The following is a 23,110-nucleotide window of genomic DNA, read 5'->3' as shown; positions in this document are numbered from 1 at the left end:
TTGTTTTGAGTGTGGATGCTGTCCGTTGCATCTGAGACATTATCAGCATTGGAAATGAGAAGCCTAAAGAGACACGGCCTAAAATTTGATTTCAGTGCGTGGCTGTAGCTCATCAATAGCAGTGCTGTATTCCATCGCAGCCTGTCTCATAATGTAGCACGTTATCACTCCTTCAGGCTGGAGAATGACTCCACAGAGGAGTACCACCATGCAGGAGGATACAATACTGCATAATCTGCATGTGAAACACCTTTAAACAGCTGGATATAAATGGAGTTATGCAATCCAATGACTAATAGATTCAAGCAAAGTTCTTTAACCAGGTAGTATCCCATCAAAAATATTGGATCATCAGGAGCAGGCTCCGTGCACATATAATCTCAAACTTGGCAATATCTGAGTGCAAAAGACAATCTAATCGTTTTCACCCGGAATTGCCAAGTGAACACTCATTTGGTTTCATCTTGTGGTCTTGCCACTAACAGCCTTGCCAGGCCCCAAACAATTTGGTTCATCCCTGTGGCATTACGTGGGTGAGAACGTTGAGACAGAAAAGCATATGAGCCTAATAAAATTTAGGGTTTTGTACTGAAGACCTGTGAACTGTAACTATCAGTGGCACCAAATAGAGTCCACTGTATCTATGATGTTGTTAGCTATGTATTGACTTATAAAGTTGTCTGTATGTCCACATATAATTGCAAATTGCTGCACTGTCATCTGTGAAATGATGGAAGGAATAATTACTTGTATAATCAGGTTGGTGGCCTAATCTAGTCATTAGCTCCCAAGAAAACACTCGAGTATTGAACTTGTCTTAGCCCCTACATCAACAGCTAGATAGAGGCTGACTGCCAGAATAGAAATTAAGTAGTTGTCATAGACAGTCTTCACCAAGCATGGTTCCAAAGACTACAAGCAAAACTGAGTCAATATGAAAGCCTTTGAGGGACTGGAACCATATCTGATGGATGGGAAGAACATGGCTGTGATTATCTGACAGCCATCATCTCAGTCCCAGGACATCAGTGCCAAACTTCTTGATGGCGTTAACCTTTTGTTGTAACCATCTTCATTGGTAACCTAACCTCTGTCTTGAGGTCAGAAGTGCAGCTGTTTGAATATTCTGCAGTACTTAACTCCATTCTTAGCTTTTGTGATAATTGAGTAGATGATGTTATCCCATAGCTGTGCCTGTGGTGCATACTGTGTCCAGGACACATTCCAGCAACTTAGCAAGTTTCCCAGGAAAACACCTTACAGACCCAATGATGAGCACCCATTCATTGGAATGCTATTGTTTGCAACTTCATTATGCACGTATGACACACTCCTAGGTAAATATCTTTATATGCCCTGCCTAAGGTTATCGCTACAAGGATTGTATAGGTTCAAAGAGAAAACATGTCAGTAATTAAATGAGCAAAAACAAAAGTACTTGATGGCCAACTTCCAAGATTATACTTGAAAAAAGCAACTTATAGCTAGCACTTGTGTGAAGCTTTTAATGTAATACAATATCATTATACTTCATGTTCAAACCTGACCATAAAAGAAATTGAAAGGTGGAAGAAGTCATTGTCTAAAAATCTATTTTAAGGAACCACTTCAATCTAAGTGTACAGTGAAGCAATGTCGGAAAATCTTGAAACAGTTGATGATAACCAAAAGTTCAGGCATAGAAGTTGATTGTAGAGATAACCAAAATATAAACAATGTGAACACAGCATTGGGTTTTATAGAGGTAACATTTCAGAAGAAGAAAACAGCCATGCTAATTGACTGCACTTGGGTTTGAAACTCGGCTCAGGATCAAAAAATTCATTAGAACTGTGTTGAGTTATACAGGCTTTCAGAGGAATGGGTTCAGGCTTCTGTGATTTTGTGGAAGTGAAACAGAATGCATTTAGTTTGGTAATATTATGTCAGCAGTGCTCATGACAGTATAATATCAAGGTAGTGAAGGAATTGGTGATGCAGATTTGAGGTCAGTTATTGTTAGCATATGTATGAAAATTAATCCTGTGCTTCTAAATTTCATTTCCAAAGAATAATGTATAAACATGGAATAGAAGAAGGCACGAATAAAATTTTGGTTTGTATTCAAGGTGATTGAACATAAGCCGCTATTGTTACAACGGGTCTGCTGGCCACATTGAGATGTGTGCAAATGTAACTGAAAGAGAATTCAACAGAAGCCATCCATGGAGGAAAGACACTGGAGGAAAATGGTCAATCATAGATCTCATAGGAGCCACTCCCACCTGCTTCCCTTCCAAGCCGCGCACATTCTTACTTAGAAATATATTGCCATTACTTCACTGTGGCTATAGCAAAAATATTGCATCTCACTTCCTTGCAGCAATGTGAGTGTACCTAGATCCCATGAACTGCAGTAATTCAAAAGGTGGTTCAGCAGCACGTTCTCAAGGACAGTTAGGGATGGGCATTAAATGCTGGCCTCGCCAGCTACATGCATATCCTGTCCCCAAGAAAAAATTGAAAGCTACAGAGGTAGAGGAAGTATTATGCAACAAACTGTCATTTAACATATACCCCCTTACTCTACTGTTATGCTTTTCTTCTAACAGATTTAGCATTCCATCTTTTCTACCCTTCTCTCCTGAAAGCATTTGCAGTTTCCTCAGTTGCCATCTATAAATGTTAATCAACTTCTGATACAAAAGAGTAATGACAATTTGTGCTTTAGGTGACAGCTTTGGCAGGTTGTTCAAGAATATTGGCAACTGTGGGCAAGACTTTTATTGTTTGGAAGTCTTCATGTACATTTCAAGAAGGGGTAATTGAATAATAATTAAAAGCCCACATCCTGGTAAATTTACTCTTTGATATGCCATAACTGTGGAGTTCTGTGTGCTGTAGCACATTTGGACAATGGGCACAACTCAGATCAGCAAATGATACATAAAATTAGATGTTATGTATAAACACAAAACCAGACAATTAAGTCTAACCAGTCTCTGTTGGTGGCTATGCTTCACTTAAATCTTTGTTATCCTTCTTTATCTAACACACTCAACTTCGATTCCCTATTATGTGCTTACCTAGGATTTTCTTGAATAGATCTTTCCTATTTGCCTCAGCCACATCCTTTTGACAGCAGCAGAGTCCACATTTTCACCACGTATGGTAACGATTTTTTTTTCTGAATTCCCCTTTCCTTTCTTGGTGATTTTAAAGCGGTGACACCTAAGCTTTTGCTCTTTTCTAAGGGTGGAAATGATCTTGCTTTGTCAGCTCAATCAAAACTATTCCTGACTTTAAGGACCTCTATTCTGCTACACCCTTCTCCTGTTCAGAGAATAATGCAGCCTATTCCTTAACAGAAATGTGTGACCTCACATTTTCTTATCATTCTTACAAATCTTTCTTACTCTCTTCACTGTCTTTTTACATCCTTTCTGTAAGAAGGCGTTCAGTACTTAATGTGGTCCAACACACTCACGTTTAGCATCACAAATCTGAGTGGTTCATTTTGTTTCTTTCTAAATTATCATCTTAACCTGCAGAGCTGCTTTTAGTGATCTATGTTTATGTACTCCAAGAAACCTCTGCGCTTTATCCGTAGATAATTGATTGTTTAATGCCTATTCACTGCACTTCCAGATGAAAAGTTTCATTAATATGGCAGCTGTCTTGAAGATTTTAGCTTAAATTTGATCAATTGAGAGTTCAGTCTATCTTTTAAAAACCGAAAGAACTGTGGATGCTGTAAATCAGGAACAAAAACCGAAGTTACTGGAAAAGCTCATCAGGTCTGGCAGCATCTGTGAAGAATAAATCAGTTAACATTTGGGTCCAGTGACCCACCCTTAGGATTTTTTTTTCTTCACGGATGCTGCCAGACCTGCTGAACTCTTCCACCAACTTCTGTTTTTGTTCAGTCTATCTTTTTGTTCATTTCAACTAAAGATATGGCTATAGCTTATCCATTTCAGAAACTGTTCTGTTGTTCATAATGTTGTTCTGAATGGTTCCCCCTTCTGATGCCCTATGTTTCACATTTTTAGTTGCATTTATAAAGGCAAAACAAGACAGCTCGCAACAGTTCTACCGCATTGCACCATCGAGGGTGATCTGTCAAACCACCATTCAAAGCAATCAGCAATTTCCTTTCTTTATGCACTTCTTTTGTATGTCATTTTAGATTGTTTAGAAATGTTGTATCTACTATTAATCTAATAAAACCTAGGCATGAGTTTTCATCGTGCTGTCTAGCCAGTTCATATTGCCTTTGTTTGTTTTAGGCCTATTTTTAATACCTAAATTAATAAAATACAACTTTTGGCCAATAAAAAGCTTAAGTGCTTGCCTGTTTAGAAGGTCATAAGTGCTTAAGCTTGGAATTTTAAATCAAACAGCTACAATGAGTTACAGCTCCAACTTAATATCATCCTTGTTTTTACACTAGGAGTCCGAAGCTGTGGTACCACTTCCAGTCAGTACTAAATTCTCACATATATTACAGAAAGATGCATTTTTGGTATTCAGATCCCTCTGCAAGCTTTCAATGAAGCCTTTAAGTGATGGACCTCCAGATCCAAAGTAAGTGAATGCCAAGTCATGAAAAAAATTTTGGCCTTAAACCTAGATGTACAGTTTTTTGGGGTATTGTTCAAAAAGCAGAAGTCACAACAGTAACCTGGCAATTCAGAAATTTGGTGCAAAACTCATGATGCTTGCCATGATCAGTTTGCAGAACATGGAATATTTTTTGGAGACATGGAACTCTGTCTTTAATTCTCATTCTTTACAGATTGCTGGTCTATTTGTGCTATTCTGCTGTTAACAATGTCTAAGCAGGAAGAATTGCAACCTCATCAGGAGCTTCCCCATGGAAATTATTTTTACCCGATGTAGTTGCTGGATTTATGACACGAATGCAAATTAATCTTGCATCTAGAGCTAATAATTCACATTGTTTGATCCCTGTTAATGATTTGAAAAATAGTACTGTTATGATACTTAACTGTGTTTGAAGCTTTGGATGTTTATTCCATCAGATACTCATTTGTTCCTCTTTTAAAGCATAACTGAAAGTTGGATTTTTGTACTATTCTTGCCATACCCATTCCTATTCATGCCAGGTACAATAATTTTGATGATTCAAAGCTGTACACATTCAAATGCAAATTAAATATTTTGTGTAAAATTGTTTTGGGAAGCAGTGTGTGACCAAGATAATTTGTTCTGAAGAATCATACAATTGCCAAACATAACTGGGCTCCAATGTTCTCTGCTTTTACTTAATTTTCTTTTTTATTCAGTTTTTGCCTCTTTTTCCCTCTGTCCAATCTGCTCTTTGATTATTTCTGTATTTAATTTGAATTTAATTCGCCCAAATTCATTCTCTGACATTTGTTCCATTTCTTCATCTTTTACCTAATAGATTAAGGTGACAAATATCATGCCTAACAATGTGTGATCCTAGATACAATGTTGACATCATTGTACCATTGCCAATTCTTCCATCCAGCAGATTGGCATGCAAATATAGGACAATGTCCGAGATGTGTGATTCTAGCAAATTCTGACTCTATTCCTGTCACGAGTCATCTGTTGAACATTGTGAATCGTGGATACAATTTCCAAAACTGAATCATCATAAATTTGGTTTTGGTTTGGTGATGGTGTCAGTGCTGTTAATGATGTGTGGGAACTGACTTACTGGCCTGTAATGGAAATTTTACTTGCATAATTTTGGTCATGTATGAGTGAAGTCACAAAAATTATGCAACTGCCAAACTTAAAATTCCCTTTAATGCACAGATTAGTTATGCATCATTTAGAATGTATGAAGGTGGATAAATCTCCTGCCCTAAGCAAATATATCCAAGAGGCAAGAGGAGAAATTTTGGGGTCCTGGCTGATATATTTACAATATCGTTAGCTAAGGGTGATGTCCTGAAAGACTGGAGGGTAGTGAATGTTGTGCCCTTATTCAAGAAGAGCTGGAAAGAAAAACCTGGGAGTTATAAACCTGTAAGCTTAACATCTATGGTAGATAAGTTACTTGAGAAGATTGAGGCATAAAATGTCCATACAGTTAGAAAGACAGGGTTTGATCAAGAGTAGCCAGCATGGCTTTGTGTGTTGGAGATCATGCCCCTCAAATTTGTTAGACTTCTTTGAAGTGACCAGGAAGGTTGATGGGGTAGGGCAGTAGATGTAATCTACACGATTTCAGTGAGGCCTTTAAGGTTCCACATGGTTAGCTGCTCTGGAAGTTGAGATCGCATGGAATCCAGGGAGAGCTGGCAAATTGGATGCACAATTGGCTTGATGGTAGGAAGCAGAGAGGAATATTGGAAGAATGCTTGTCTGACTAGAGGCCTGTGACTAGTAGTGTGCCTTGGGTTGGTGCTGGGTCTATTGCTGTTTGTTATCTATATCAATGATTTGGATGAGAATGTACAAGGCATGATTAGAAAGTTTGCGGATGACACTAAAATAGGCGGTATTGTGGACAGTGAGGAAGGTTATCAGAAATTGCAGCAGGATCTTGATCAGCTGGGGCAGTAGACAGAAATGGCAAATGGAGATTAATGTAGAGAAGTGAGATATTGCATTTTGGAAAGTTAAAATCCGGGTAGGAGTTTCATGGTGAATGGTAAGGCCTGAAGGAGTGTAGTGGAACAGAGGGACATTGGAGTTCAGGTGCATGGTTTTCTGAAAGTGGAGTCACTGGTAGACAGGGCAGTGAAGAAGGATTTTGGCACAGTGGCCTTCATCAGTGAGGGTATTAAGTACAGAAGTTGGGAAGTTATGTTGCAGTTGTACAGGATGTTGGTGAGGCCACAGTTGGCGTATTATGTTCAGTTTTGGTCACCTTGCTATAGGAAGGATGTTATTAAACTGGAAAGAGTGCCGAAGAAATTTACAAGGATGTTGCCAGGACACAAGGGACTGAGTTATTGGGAGAGGTTGAACAAGCTAGGACACTTTTTTTTTTTTTTTTTTTTTTTCCCTTTAGAATATAGGAGACTGAGGGGGGATCTTAGCGTATAAGATCATGAGAGGCATGGATAAGGTGAACACATTGTCTTTTTCCCAGGGTTGGAGAATCGGGGACTAGAGGGCATCAATTTAAGGTAAGAGGTGAAAGAATACGTGGGAACTTGAGGGGCAACCTTTTTACGCCGAGGATGGTACATGTATGGAATGCGCTGCCAGAGGAAGTGTTTGAGGTGGTTGCATTAACAACATTTAAAAGGCATTTGGACGAATACATGGCTAAGAAGGGTTTAGAAAGATATGGGCCAATTGCAGGGAACTGGGTTAGCGTGGATGGACGCTTTGATTGGCATGAACCAGTTTGGGCTGAAGGTCCTATCTCTGTGCTGTAGGATTCAAGACCCTATGACTCGATTAATCCTCTGAGTATGTTATTCAGCAGACCTGATGAAAAAAGTAGTTGAGGTAATAGAGGCATGTTGAAAAATACTTTGATATTCAAAACTAAGCAGGAAATGATTCTGCATGTGTTGAGAATTTTTGAAAGTCATGCAAAACGGAATAGAAGAAACATCAAATCCAGTTTTGGTCCCATTCTGTACTTTCCAGCACTGGCTACTGAAAATAGGGAATTTTTTTGAAGAATTGTTCAATCCAAGTATTTCAGATTTGAATATTATGTTGAATTCTCAATGGCATCACTTTGGAGAGCAGCTGGTTCTGACACCCAAAATGGAATAGAGCATAATCTCATTTATTATCTAATAGTATGCATAGCTTTTTTTTAATGAAAACAAATTACTTCAAACTTCTTTTTTGCCAAGGTCCCATGAGCTGAGGTCGAAGATAATTTCACTGCAGCTTCTGTTGTCAGTTCTTCAAAATGCTGGTCCAGTCTTCAAAACAAATGAAATGTTCATCAATGCAATTAAACAATACCTTTGTGTGGCATTATCCAAAAATGGTGTCTCCTGTGTGCCAGATGTGTTTGAACTTTCACTGGCTATTTTTCTTGCACTTCTCTCACACTTCAAGATTCATTTAAAAATGCAAATTGAGGTACGACTCTATTATCTTCTAGTTTGTACATTTTTGTTATGTTAAAATGTTGGCTGCAATTTCTATGTAAAATTCAATTATGGTTGCATGATTACTTTTCTAAACTATTAGCTATTCCTATAAAACTATTGAACTTTACCTATTGACACTTCTAGCACACGAAAGTGTTGTAGCCCAACTGTCTGTCTGGTTTTTTTAAACCTTGTGTTGAATATGTTGTTTCAGTCAGATAATTGTTCATTCAGGCCAGTGTCTGCCTGAATGCTGCTCTGGTGAGAAATTAAGTTCCCTGGGCAATAGATTTGAATAGATCTGCTGAAAGCTGGTGAGAGGATAACTTTGAGATCAGGTATAAAAAGCAGAAAATGCTGAAAATAATAGGCAGGTATCTGTTGACAACATGGCCAGTGGTTGGATCCAAATATTGGGAACCTTACTGGTGCCCATATATAGTTAATGGCTTGTTCAAAGTGGCTGTTGTGCTGTGATCATCATGACAGCTGTAAAATCTCTCATCTAAAAGTGGCATAGTAGTAACCTGCAAAACTGGCTCTTCCAGGAATCCAGTCCACAAAATCATATGTAACACTTCAGCAATAAGTTGGGAAGACCACCTCTTGACGTCACTGGAAATCTTTATTGGCGAAGAGTTAACCATAGATTGGATGATTGGGTGAAAGTAGTATTTGAAAAGAAGTCACGAATAATCTCGCTTTTTAAAATCTGGGCCACATTAGGATTTACTTAAATGCCAAATTCTTAATATCCTGAATTTAAAAAATAATATTGACATTCATTTAGTAGTGTCCATTACCCAGATTTTTGTAACTAACTTTCTTTTGCTTAAAGCCATACTCTTGTTCTGATTGCATACAGTCTTCTTTTTGCTCATCCTATAAGGCAGTGATGACCATGTTCTTCATCTGGGGTGTTTTGTAGGACTCTGGGTATGTATGTGACTACTAAGGTCAAACTTTGTCCAGATTCTGCTACAAATTGGACAGGATGGTGCAAAAATTCGGTTCGGAGGAATTGTTTAATTGGACTTTTGCTCCATGCAGTTTCCCTATGCCTTTGGATGTGCTTGCCATCAAAGAGAGGTTGAACTGATTTTCACTTGGAGTTGCCAGGACTTGAAAGTGACACAAACTGTGAAGTGTAGTCTTCAGAGCATTGTTGTAGTGCTTCCTTTGACCACTGAGGCCACACCCTGATACAATCTCTGTTTGGAAGATTTACTTCTTCAGTTTACTTTACTGCAGTCGTCTCCTGTCCAATTGATAAATATCTCCCTGTTTGAGTCCCAACCCTGTTTTCTGTTTGACCGAAACTAGTTTAATGAAGTGACAGATGACATCCATGAGTGAACTCCCTTACAAAGTAACTTTTTTTTCAACTTGTTCAGTTTCCTTCCAGTCAAATATGCAATAATTACATTTCAACAAAATTTATGTGCTTGTCTAAAATTCAGGTTAAAATCTGTGGAACCATCTTTTACGCCAGTGTAGGATAACCGTGATTTAATCATGTTTATGTCAATACATGATTTCTGCTAGGGAAAAAATGTCTACCTGTAAGGTTGAATTGTGTAGGGTTTTATTAATTAGATTTATTAACTCCTGCTTCTCCAATTGAGCAGGTTTTCTTCAAAGAGATTTTTCTGAATATTTTGGAAACGTCCACCAGTACATTTGAGCATAAATGGATGGTCATTCAAACTCTGACCAGGATTTGTGCAGGTAATTTGTTTCATAACCCTTTCACCTTATCCTAGTAGCCTGTACTTTGCCTAATGTTTCAGCACAGCTGAGGAATTTGTTTTTCTGTGTATTACTTCAGTTGTGATATCCAGATACCAGACCTGTTTCTTTTCTCCTCCCATTTTAAATCTTCAGAATCTAGACACCACTTTGAGAATATGTTATCCCTGGGCCAACAAAGAAAACATGACCGGATTAGGAATTAATGTCTGCCAAAGCCATGTTATAAATATTAATTATTTTTAAAAATCAAGTATGTTTGAAGAACAATTCCTAACCAATTATGGGTTCTTGTTTTTTAAACCCAGTCTTAATAGTATTTGCACATAGACTCTGGACTTGTATAGTACTTCTAAGTTTATAAAAGTGATTGGTGCTTGGTACTCATCCAAGTGAATCACATGAGTTTTGAACATGATTGTTTCTTGGAAATAACTATCAGTTCCTCATTTATGTGAAGGAGAAAAGGATACAAATGGTGTAAACCATCTAGTTTTGCATCTGAAGTAACTGTAATATTTTGCGATTATTGGAACTGGCAAATTTGTTTGAACAAAGATTACATTTTTTGACTATGTAGCATTCTGTAGGGAGAACTTGTCCCACAGTGTTAGCGTGCCTGCCTCTGGAACAGAGGATCCAGTTTCAAGTCCCACTTAGGACTTGATGGCCATAAGGGTGTGTTCTTCATGTGGCCAGACAGATTGGTTACCAGCCTTCAAATCCACTTGACTATGTCTGTGGGAAGCCCTAAGAATGGGAGAGTTTCCTGGTCAGCTGTAGTTGATGCAGAGTGACATGCCCGAAATGGGTGAAAGGCAAGTGGCGTTTTAAAGAAAATGTCTAGCTGTTGAAACAAATGTAGGCTTGAACTTAGTACATCTCATGGCAAATGAAGCGGACAAAGTGAACAGAAGAATAAGCTGTATCCAGAGTTCCCTCTAAGATTTCTGGTACCTGGTGATGCAGGAATTCAGAATGCAAATGCAGGAGGAAATAAAAATTCTGTGCGCAGTGACATTTCGTAAGATGCCAGCTTTCATCACTAAAGTCAATTTTAAAGACACTACAAAATGCAACAGACAGAATATGATTTGCAAGTATAAATGAGACAGAACTTTGGCTCTGTAGGCTATCCAATAAACATTTCATTTTGAGTTTAAAAGTTATTAGCTTCCTTAGTATAAACAAATACAGGTCAGTGTGATCACCAGGCTGAAAAGAAACCAAGTATAATGTTAAATTTCATATTTTGTATATTTCAGATGCTCAGTGTGTCGTGGATATTTACGTGAACTACGATTGTGATTTAAATGCTGCAAACATATTTGAACGTCTTGTGAATGATTTGTCGAAAATTGCTCAGGGACGAAGTGGTCAGGAACTGGGGATGACACCTCTACAGGTAAACTGAGTTTCTCAATAATTGGAAGAATGGTGTAAAGTTAGTGACATGTTGTATTCCAGATCTTGTAATTGCAGTGCTCAAGCTGTTTGACTGTCAAATTGTCTACATTTAATTTTCAAGCATTGCATTTAAGTCTATACCTGAAGGATTTATGTTGTCTCTATGCAATTTATGTAAGGCCTAGCTGCTTATGAAAAATATATGGAAGTGAGACATTGTGGAAAGAGAGGGAGAGATATGAAAAAATTGATACCGTTTGAATGTTTGCAATTTTCCTTATTTTGTTTTTAAACGCTAAATTGGCACTTTGTTATAAATATCTTGTTTCCCCTTTTCCTTACCAGATGCTATTACTTCAACACTTGAGATTTAAAGTATTCATAAGTTACTTTGTTGTGTCAACTGAACCTTTACATCATTGGATTGATTTCAGCATCTCTATAAGATTTTATAAAAGGACCAGATGCAGAGGGCAATGTTTTAATTTCAAAGTGCTAAGTCTCGCGCAGGCAATAATGAGCATTGTGGGAGACAGCAAGACAGAAATCCCACACGTTTTCCGTTTCAGGCCAATTCATAAGAGCTTTTCAAATGTTCAATTTCTGAATTTGATGGAGACGCACTGTTACATGTGCCTTTTAAAAGAGGACTGGCTCTTTGGTGAAGACAGTCATCCTGGCCTTATGAGGATCAGGAAGTAATAAGTGACAGCTATTAATCCATGGCTGCCCTTAGTGCAGCACAGATGACCAAGAGAATGGACATGCAGCACTTTCGGTTTTGGAGGGTTTCAGCACCTCTCCAGCATCATGCAGGGAATAGAATGGGTGCAAGGCTATCAAGATGCACTTGAGCTATCACTTGCTTAGAAGTAAGGATCCACCCAGCATTGGGGCATGGTTGACAGACTCTTTTGCCCAGAAGTGATGAGGATCAATATCCTGCAAGAAAGGTGGAAATCCAAGCAAGATGAGGATGCAGCAGATTAAGGAGGGCAGGAAGGGCACACAAGTCATTCTCTCAAAATGGTTTTCCCCTGAAGTCTCTGGTATCTGGAGGTAGTAGTTGTCTTTTCTGTAGGATGAGGGATTTGAAGACTAGGGGGCACATTAAGGTGACGAGAGCGACTCAAAGACATGAAGAGCAAATTGTTTACACGGTGGTTTGCATGTGAAATCACCTTCCTGAAGTGGTGGATGTGGGTACACTTGGAACATTTTAAAAGACATTTAGATAAGTACATGAATAAGAAAGGTTTGGAGGGATATGGGACGGGAGCAGGCAGGTGGGGCTAGTTTAGTTTGGGATAATGTTCGGCATGGATGTGTTGGACTGAAGGGTCTGTTTCCGTGCTATATGACTGTATGTCCAAGACCCAGTGCCTCTGGAGACTGCTTCTCTGCAGGCAGTTGATCATAGACATCTATGCCCTTATCTTCTATGACCTTACACCTCACAGCATTAGTTGCCATGCCCTACAAGTGGACATCATCATCACTGTGACCTTGAACTTAATCTCTTCTAGTTTCTTCAAATATCAGCTATCAACCTAAGGACATCTCCTTACAAGTTCGCAGCATGCCATTGCATCTTGTGGTCATTGCTCTCTTTTCAACAGCTGAGCGAGCAGTGCATTAATTGAATGACAGCCTTATCTACAGTTTGCCAACCAGAAAAAGACCTATTTATCCTGACTGTCTACTTTCTGCTAGTTAGCTAATCCACTATCCAAGCTAATATATTACTCCAAACCCCATGTGATCTTACTTTGTGTAATGGCGATTTGTGTGGCACATTATCTAATGCATTCTGGAAGATCAGACATACTGCATCTACAGAACCTCTATTGTCCACTTGCCTTGTCAACTTTTTGAAGAATTCGTGCAAATTAGTTCAACACGATTTACCTGTTAAACTAACTGGTCTATAGTTTCCTGCTTTCTGACTCCTTCCTTTTTTGAATAAGGATGTTGTATTAACATTTTTCCAATCCACAGGAACTTTTCCAGAACCAGGGAATTTTGAAATGTTATAACCACTGGATCCATTGTCACCGTCACCACTTCCTTTTAAGTTCCTCGGATGTAGGCCATTGGGCCACTGGGACTTGTCTGCCTTGAATTTCAATAATTTGCTCAGTGCTTTTTCCCTAGAGATGGCGATTGTGTTTTAAATTCCTCTTTTCCATAACCTCAGCATTACTTGTTACTATTGTGATGACTCCGCTGTCTTCCACCATGAAAACTGAAACAAAATATTGATTCCGTGTCTACCATTTCTGTGTTCCCTATCATAAGCTCTGCAGTTTCACCCTCTAAGAAGTCAACATTTTAACTACTCTCTTCCTTTTTACATTTGCCCTGGTTTTCATTCATAATTTACCTTTGCTCTTTTTATTACTTTTTTTTTTGTAACCCTTTGTTGATCTTTCGAAGTTCCCCAGTCCTTCAGCCTTTGCAGTATGGTAAGTCTTAGTTGTTGCCTTTGACATATTTTATTTTCTTGCTTCGCCATGGATGCTGTTGCCCCCTCTTAGAATCCTTTCTCCCTCTGGAATATATTTAGATGGGAGGATATAGATGTTGATCTATCCATCTAGTTCTAACTTAAAAATATATTCCAGATCTCTGCTTCCACCACTTTTGCAGGGAAATAATTCCAAACACATGACCTTGGGGGAAATAAAATGTTGCCTCTCTCCTGTTATAAGGGACCCCTGATTTTTAAACAGTGACCTCTAGTTCTTGTTTCCTCTATAAGAGGAAATGTCCTTTCTACATCTACCTTGTCAAGATTTCTCAGGATCTTTTGTGTTTCAATCAAGTAATCTCATTATTCCCTTGAATTAAGATTCAAACCTAACCTGTCCAACCTTACCTAATAATTAACCTCCTTCCAAGTGTTTGTTCAGTAAACATTCTCTGAACTGCTCCCAACACATTTTACCTCCCTCGTTAAATGAACTGTCCAATACTGTGTGCAGTACTCTAGATGCAGTCTCACCAATGTCCTGTGTAGTGGAAGCATAACTTCCCTACTTTGGTCTTCAATTCCCCCCTTATTAACTGATCACATTCTTTTATTCTTCCTCATTACTTGCTGTATTTGCTCATTCACCTTTTGTGATTCATGCACTCAGACTATCTCTGAACCCATCTAATTAACAAATGTTTTTTAGGGAATGGAATCTGCTGTTTTTACCCTGTGTGGACTTCGGACCCACAGCAATGTGGTTGATTCTTAACTGTTCTTTAAAGTCATCAAGTGTACCACTAAGTTGTATCAAAATGCTGCAGAAGGAATAAACTGCAAACACAATCTGATTTTTCTCACTTGTCTTCGCCTGCATTGTTCTGTAGGAGTTCTGATGAAGGGGCCTGGAATTTGGTATCTTTTGTTCTGCTTGTCATAACTTTTGCAAATGCACATGTTTTTCCAGTGAACTGCAGAATGATTGGAGTGCAAATTTTGTCTTCAGAAGGAAAACATTTGTAGCTGCAAGTCAATAGTTCATTTGTTTCCGTTTAGAAAATGTATGCCCTGATGGTAGGTGGTTTTATATGGTTTCCTAAAATTTTAAATATTGAGAATGTGTTTCTCTTTGTAGCAAAGAATTAAATACAAACCACATTTGATTTTAAATCCATAAATCTTGATCAGAGAATGAGAAGAAAAAGCAGTGAGTTTATGGTTCTTCAAGTTTTTAATTTGTCTTTTAGATATTTAAAAGACAAATTTGATATTTAATTTGTCCCACTGAGGAAATGTTTATCTACCTTTCAGGAACTGAGTCTGAGGAAGAAAGGACTGGAATGTTTAGTTTCTGTCCTAAAATGCATGGTTGAGTGGAGTAAAGATTTATACATAAATCCAAACCTTCAGACAAATCTTGGTGAGTTGGCAAAACATCTGCTATCTGCCTTGGAAATCTCAACTTTTACTTTCCTTGTTATTATTTTCACTGACTGTGTAATGTTTAGGAAAATAACCTTGCTTAGAAGTCACGAACAATTTCTAAACGATGCAGTTGGCAAACAATGCAACTGAAATCAGGTTCTTATTAAATGAATTTGTAGGTCAAGAGAAGTCATCCGAGCAAGAGAACTGTGAAGGTAAACATTTGGAAACTACACGCCGACGAGGGAGTACAAATTCCTTTGACTCCACAATATCATCAGGTATTGGGAGTATCAGTGCGCAGACATGTTCAGCAGACGATCCTGAGCAATTTGAAGTCCTGAAACAACAGAAGGATATTATAGAACAAGGGATAGATCTGTGAGTACTCAACTATAATAGCCGATTTGAATATTTATTGTGCTTTAAGACTTGCTGTTTGGTTTTATGGGAGTTTATCAAATGAATGTATGTACTAACAGCTACCCTTTCTGCTGCAAGGGGCTTTAAATTAAATCTGAACTTTTAAGAAATGGATTTGACCAAGTTGCAATAACTTTACACGTATGAAAAGCTGAGGAAGACACAGGCTATTGGATAAATCAAGCCTACTCCATCTAAATCTGAGGAAACTGTCAACTGATGTTATATTTCTCCTAGTCTCTTTGTTTCAATGGAAATTAAGGTCTAAAAGCATCACATCATTGTTATACACTGTTAGAGTCAGAGGGCAAGAGTTGTTGCTTGCTTCTGCTGATTTTTTTGAATAAAATCTGTCTGAAGTCAACTTGAACCAGCAGGAAGATTGGAGGAATTTTGACCCCCAAATCCAAGTAATTTTTATTGTGAATTTCCATTAATTTAAGTCCATTGGGTAGGCTTTGAGGCAATTTTTAAAATTAAAACTTTTTCTGGAGTACAATGATGATTATAGACACATTACAAACCTCATTTCTTAAGTTTCTAAGATACTAATGACTACATCATTGAAACAAGTAAAAAATTGAGTGACTTGGACATTTTTATTTGTTTAGCATCAGGTTACTTAAGGTGGTAGACTAGATACCAAAGTGGTTTTTTTTGTCTATGTTCATAAAGTTGTATAAACTTGCTACTCAAATTCATATGTTGGAATATTTATTATCAGAAACTTTCACCAAAGGAAATACACTCTAGTTGCACTGGTCCATGGAAGGTTTTACCTTTGCAATGAGCAAATTTGTTAAGAGGGTACTTGGCAAAAAAATCTTCTGCGCCTGAGCATAGTTGTGCCTAGTTTGCAAATTTGATCCAAAATGGAAACACTTGGCCTCTAATATTAAACATTACAATTGTAGAAGATTTTCAATATTTTAATGCAAGTTATTCTGGTGCTGCAAAGATGCAATCAAATTGCTAGAACAGAGTTTCAACTCTGAGGGAATATTGACAGAAATATGATATTTGGTCATATGGTGCTTGAAATTTCAAGTGTTAATTTACTGCACAACTGAGAAATTCAGGAAGTTTGTAAGAGCCACACTAATGCACAAAAACAGGCCCGTGCTTGTGAGTCACAGAGGATTTTGGCGCAGTTTTGCAGAATCGGCAAAAAAGATTAAGTCTGAGTGAAATGTATTAAATCACTGAGGACATGGAGAAAATTTGGGTCCATCTAAGACTGAGAAATGCTGTACGTGTGCAGTTATTCAGTAAAATTTACTTCTCTTCATACTGTTGTCCTGGAGATGATAGTGTGAATAGTTGTAGCAGTTCAAGGCTGATGAACATAATGGCAAGTTGGGCCAGGTGACCTGGGAAGAGCTGAGAAGGCTGCCAGTTCTCAAAGCAAGCAAGGTGGAAAATCTGCCATGAGGCTGCACTGTGGCGAAAAGTTAAAATAAATGATTAAAATATGAAACCTTTCTCCAGCCCACAATGCCTCACATGCCTTCACCTTGACACCATCCTCGTGCCCTATCAATGCCAACCTATGAAATCTAATGCCACTGGAAATCTCCTGGCACCCTCCATTGCCCCCAGCAGCTGGGAAAGTTCTGGGTTGGTTTACGCACCTTTCACATAGTTTTTTCTCTGCAGATAGCAATCCCAAAAGGCAGCTGAGTAGGCCCCCTGACCTTCACTCCAAAGGTATCCTGGGACCATATCCATAAGGGCACATCAACTCTCCAAATGGGGTATGCTGGCTATCCTAAACAAATAGTGCCAGCTAATGGCTTAATTGACAAGCTACCTCTGCAAACTATGCATGTGTTAACCATGTTTGGACTGAGAACGAGAAAAGCCAGCTTCAGGGATTTTGTTTTCGTGATGTCTTCTGCCCACTTTCTCTATGGTAAAGAATGTCTTGGTTGTTGTGAAGATCTGAGTAATGTGACTACCCATTGTCCTTACACAAACTGATAAGGTGATTCATGCAGTAGGGTGGAATGGTTTTATCACAGTGTAAATGATGGAGAGGGAGAAGGGAATCTGACACACACTGGATGTCAAACCCAAATTAAGCACCAAAGCTACACTTGCCAGGACAGCTTAGAATGGAATACAAGGCTAAAACATCTGATCTGGAGGTCAAAGTCTGCCACTTAGCCAACTGTTGGCTCTGATTTACCTGCTGGCCTCCTGTTTAAGGACAGAAAATTTATTTATATACTATTCTTTCAAAAATAAATATTGCTATTTTGTTAGAGAGTGACCCTTTAAACCCGTGCTCAAAAGATATTGTTTCTCCCTTTTAAAAAAAAATAGTTTACCCAGAATTAATAACCCAGTAAGAAAAAGAAATGTAAACCTTTGCAAATATATTATTGAAATCTAGTGTGATGAGCTTTTGGATGGCTATTCCTTTCTTTTGATAGAATTCAACTGCATCAAGTTCAATTGTCTTATCTGCATATGTATGGCTGGACCATTTGTTAACATTGTAAATTCTACAAGTCTGATTTGCCAGCCCGTAAAAATACGTTGTAGCACTGTTTCAGCAAAAAATGCCCATGAAAGATCGAGATAGCAAGAACTGCAGATGCTGGAGTCAGAGATAACAAAGTGTGGAGCTGGAAGAGCACAGCAGGCCAGGCAGCATCAGAGGAGCTTCTCTGCTGCCTGGCCTGCTGTGTTCCTCCAGCTCCACACTTTGTTATTCATGAAAGGCTGAACCAGTTACTTTGACTCTGGTTGGCAAATTATACATGTACAACTTGAATAGTATTTAATTGCATCCATCTAGTTTGTGTGAATATATCAGATTTGGACAAGAAGGTAAATCAGGAGCAAATGTTCCAAGACTGCCCTTCACTTACCTGTCTGTGAAAACATAAAGATTTACATGAAAACATTAAAATACAAGTGGCTATTGAGGCTGAGGCTGTGACATTTCTAAAGGAATTGGATAAATACTTGAAAAGGAAGAATATATAAGATGCAGGGCAATTGGACTATGTTAGATAGTTCTAATTCAGTGCTTGTCAAAGAGGAGCTGAAATTTTGGAGTTGCAAGCTCTGAGGCAGTAGTAGCTGCTATAGAACTTTAACCAAATCATTATATCTGCACATTTGGCCTAACCAGACAGGCACCGACTCTCCTGAGGGGTTGTGATAATTTTCAAGTCTTGAACTGGGGTCTCCATGGCAAGAAGTTTTAAAAATCACTTCTGTTTGAACAATTTGCATCCGCTTATATACCTAAAACTAGACAGTTTTTTTGAGGTATAGCTTCTAGATTTAGAATGAACCATGAGCATTTGCACCTGACTGCTTTGATGGTGTATCATAGCTCTTGGAAATATTGTCGGAATAGTTTCGGCTTTCAGCATGTTCTGTTGCTTTACAGTAAGTTGACAAGGAACTGCTACTTACAAACATCAGGTACATGCCACTATTTAAGCACCACTTGTACCAGGGTCATCACAATGTTAAATATTTAATCGAATTGCTCAAAGTCCCAAATTTTCCTGTCTGATGAACTCATACTAACAAAACCTGGACCAGGCCGTACTTAACAAGAAACTGCTATTTATTACAAAAAAAATCGATTCTAGCCACAGTCCAACAAAATATGAACTGTCAACACATGGGTCCTGTAGGAGAAACTCTAAGCCCCTTCTTAAACACATGCACATGCTCGTAGAAAAACAAACACAAATGGGTATTATGGGTGGAAAAATAAAACTGGGGAATTAGTTCAAAATTATCAGTCAATAAGATTCCGAGGGGTTTATTTTACTTTTCAAGTCCTTCTAATCTCCAAGCTGCTTATTCTTTACAAGATCTTTACTGCAGACTTGAGACAATTGGCACACTAATTGTTCAGTCTTTCAGTCACTAGTTAGAGGCAACAGTTTACAACAACCGTTGGGGGGGATAAACTAGTTGGCTGTCTTCTGGGTTTTGGTTACTTGACTGCAGAATAAGGGAGACCCTTTCCCTGCAGTCTGGAGACTTTTGGCCCTATGTTGTTTACGCACATTCTGTTCCCCTGCCAAGCAGTCAGAGTTGTCAACTTGACTTCTGGCCTCCACAACTGATCCTAAATGCACAAACCAATGGGCAATCTGCCTCCAGCGAAAGCTTACAAATGAGCGTTCACACCCATGATGCCAAGGCATCATCTCCCACTGTTTGAACAAAGCAACAGTGTTAGCACACCGCACAACAAGTTCCAATTAACTTGTTTTTGAAGGTGCACAAGCTCCTGCCACAGTACTTGGTTTAAAACTCCTTTCCCATTTCCGTCCACAATCCAAATTAAAGAAATATCAAAAAATGTGGACTTTACGTTCCAGTTTAGAAAATCTGTGAAATCCTTGTGTGTGTCTGCAGTAGCTCTTGTCAAATGGCAATGATGGTAATAGCACTTTTTTCTTCATCTCCAGGTTCAACAGAAAGCCAAAGAAAGGTGTGCAGTACTTGCAAGACCAAGGAATGTTGGGCACAACAGCTGAAGACATAGCACAATTTCTACAACAAGAAGAAAGATTAGATTCGGTAAGATTTACATTAATTCATGAGATGTGAGTAAAAACACTTTTTTTTTTTTTTTTTCTCTGCCAATGATGTATTCTATTTCTGAATGCAAAATTTACTGAAAACAAAATAGCCAGTATCCTAAAAGCAAAAAAAGAACAAACAATAGAATAAAATAAGTTTTCTTTTGCCTCTGATTCATATGCATGCTTATTGTTCTTAAGCATAAAAGCTCTGAACTTTGGTGGATAATTCAGGAGTAGCGTTATATCTGACAGCAAATAATAAACTTTAGAAAGCTACTTGATTAAACTTCAAGTATTTTCTTTAAGTGTAACTAAAATTCAAGGCGCTTTAATGTTCTCCTCCCATATTTTGCATGTATGCATGGTTGACAGTATGATCATAGATGCATGTTGATTTAAGCTTCAAGTCAATTCTTCATTCTGACAATCTCATTTTAACTATGAATGGTGGATAAGAAATTTGATTGTAAGAATTACACAACAGACTAAATGAGCCAGGGACTATACTTGGTATGTTGTATATTACATGACTTTTTGTTGGAATGCACACTCCTGAGATTGGGATTAAATGAGCTATTAATGTGAAGAAAATGCCACTGTCTTTGTGTGTCTTTCTCCCCCTCCGCCCGCTTCTTCCCCCTTCCTTTGCCCACCCCACCCCACCCCAGTCACAACGTTTATCATGAATTCAAATTCACTTCATGGCAAATATTTATTTCATTTGGAGCTCAAATAATATGACTAAAGGATCTTTATCTTGGAGTATTCTTTTAATTATTCCAGTGTTTGGCTTGTCTGTGAACTGAAAATCATTCTTCTTTCTTTGTATTGTAATTTTTTGATGACTGTTTAATCTCATGTCAGAACTTGAAATTAATTTAACATTGCTGAATGTCCTTGCACACTTCCACAGAGTCAAGTGGGTGAATTCCTAGGAGAGAATAGTAAGTTCAACAAAGAAGTGATGTATGCTTATGTTGATCAACTGGACTTCTGTGAGAAGGATTTTGTCTCAGCACTTCGTATATATCTTGAAGGCTTTCGTCTGCCTGGGGAAGCGCAGAAAATTGACCGACTCATGGAAAAGTTTGCAGCAAGATATTTGGAATGTAATCAAGGGTAATTTAAAGTGTAAACATTTTAAGTCTTAACGTGAGAACTGGTGATGCTTTCAAAAATTGTACTTGAAGATTTTTAACATGTATTTAATTAGGTGATGCACTTTTTACCCCACCTGTTTTCCCCCCCACCCCCCACCCAGACAGATACTATTTGCAAGTGCTGATTCGGCATATGTCCTGGCCTACTCTATTATAATGCTGACAACAGATCTGCACAGTCCTCAGGTAACTTCATTCACAAGACATTTTTTCCTGAATTAAGATTTGAATTTGTGTTGTGACTGATTTTCCTAAGCTAAACTATGTGAGGGATTAGCATTCCAATTAATTTGGGTATGGACTTTCTCTTTTCTGCCCCCCACGGCATCCCTCTCTGAAAATTTTCCATGTAGCATGATCATGAAATATATATTTTCATTTCCCCTCCTGTGTCGTCACATTGGGCATTTTTGCATTTTAGTGAAACTGCAATGGCAGCAATAGGAAATCCATGTCACTTCACAAAATAAAATCAGCTTTTTATTATTGTGGAGACGGGTGGAACTTTTAACTTCCGCAGGGAGCAGGCAGCTGATCTGGTAACACATTTTATATTACCAACCAAAGTTGATGTTTGTCTCAATGTTAGGATCATTATTATGCTGTTGCTGAAAAAACTATTTACTATAAAGAGAATTGTTTGGATCAAATAAGGCCACAAAGAATATCAAATCAGTGGTGTTGAAACAAATGAAAAACCTTTAGGGCCTCCCTTAAAACAAAAAAGTGATTTTATTAGAAGCTTGATTCAAGAATCAGTTAAGACATCTATATAGCTTCATGGAAACACAATCATATAGTGCAGAAAAGATCCTTCAGTCTATTGAGTCTGCACTGGCAAAAACTAATCTAAATCTACATTAGTCCTACTTTCCAGCACTTCCTTAAAATCCTATTGTAAGACTTGTGTTACATTTATGTATTGAACAGGTAAAGAACAAAATGACAAAAGAACAGTACATAAAAATGAATCGTGGGATCCATGACAACAAAGATTTGCCAGAGGAATACCTGTCTTCCATTTATGATGAGATTGCAGGGAAAAAAATTGCCATGAAAGAGACTAAAGAATTTTCAGTCACACCAAAGTCTACCAAACCAAGTAAGTTTAACGTTGACGATTTCGAGAAATTGGCTGCTAAATATAGAGCACAAATACTTTAGTGATCCGCCAAAAACAAGAGTATATTGGATGTCATAGTTTCTATAGATTAAAAATATTGGTCCAGATATTATGGCGGCTTCATAGTTCATCTTTTTTAGGACTTAAGTTTGGGGGCCTGTTGAAACATTGGTTTATTTCAAGCTCTGTTAAGATACTTTTTTTCGTTTTGTCTTTTTTGTCCAATTTATTTTGAGAAAATGAGCATTTCCTGGAATCCACATGGTTTTAGCTAATTGCTGTACTTGTTTGGTAGAGGTCACCAAGTTTTGTGGCTCTTTCCTTTGGACTTTGTTTTTTGTTTTGTTTTTGTTTTGTTTTGTTTTGTATGCTGTTCAAGTTTCTGGTTTTCAGGCGGGAAGTTTCTTTTCAAACTGCTGAACAAGCTTCCCAGCTCAACTCTCCTGTTTCTCTAAAAGCCCTTGAGCATCCAGGATGGTACCTGGAATGCTATTCAGCTGCTTTTGCGAAGACTTTGAGGAAGTTCTCTTCTACTTGAATGTCAACAATTGCCTATGTTCTGTGACGTGCACTAGGATGCAAACTAAAAACCAATTTGCGCATCTTTATCCTTTTTTGACTTTGAAAATTAATCATTATTGGCCAAAAGTGCTGTGTACCAAACTGAATCTCTGCTGTGAGAAAGTCCCTATTTTCTACCTCCTTACCCTGTGTTTAAGTGTGTATTTTGAATTACTTAA

General features: G+C 38.1%; 1 protein-coding gene across 3 annotated transcripts in view; it reads left to right on the top strand.

Moving 5' to 3' along the window:
* The window catches only part of LOC109927740 (brefeldin A-inhibited guanine nucleotide-exchange protein 2), an 89,883-nt gene that overhangs the window by 25,771 nt on the left and 41,002 nt on the right, over positions 1-23,110 (top strand). For 2 of the 3 annotated variants that reach the window (XM_020527745.2, XM_048608113.1), the window contains exons 9-18: positions 4,433-4,566; positions 7,800-8,034; positions 9,674-9,773; positions 11,060-11,199; positions 14,986-15,094; positions 15,279-15,480; positions 19,971-20,082; positions 21,001-21,206; positions 21,349-21,433; positions 22,178-22,349. In XM_020527745.2, the coding sequence (XP_020383334.1) occupies positions 4,433-4,566; positions 7,800-8,034; positions 9,674-9,773; positions 11,060-11,199; positions 14,986-15,094; positions 15,279-15,480; positions 19,971-20,082; positions 21,001-21,206; positions 21,349-21,433; positions 22,178-22,349 (1,495 nt within the window). The remainder of the gene's footprint in view (positions 1-4,432; positions 4,567-7,799; positions 8,035-9,673; positions 9,774-11,059; positions 11,200-14,985; positions 15,095-15,278; positions 15,481-19,970; positions 20,083-21,000; positions 21,207-21,348; positions 21,434-22,177; positions 22,350-23,110) is intronic. The other variant, XM_048608112.1, reaches the window with a different exon arrangement.

This window comes from Rhincodon typus, chromosome 19 (genome assembly GCF_021869965.1).
Source record: "Rhincodon typus isolate 14 chromosome 19, sRhiTyp1.1, whole genome shotgun sequence".
Taxonomy (NCBI): domain Eukaryota; kingdom Metazoa; phylum Chordata; class Chondrichthyes; order Orectolobiformes; family Rhincodontidae; genus Rhincodon; species Rhincodon typus.
Note: the sequence above shows the minus strand (reverse complement) of the source record. Positions and strands in the feature narration are given on the sequence as shown.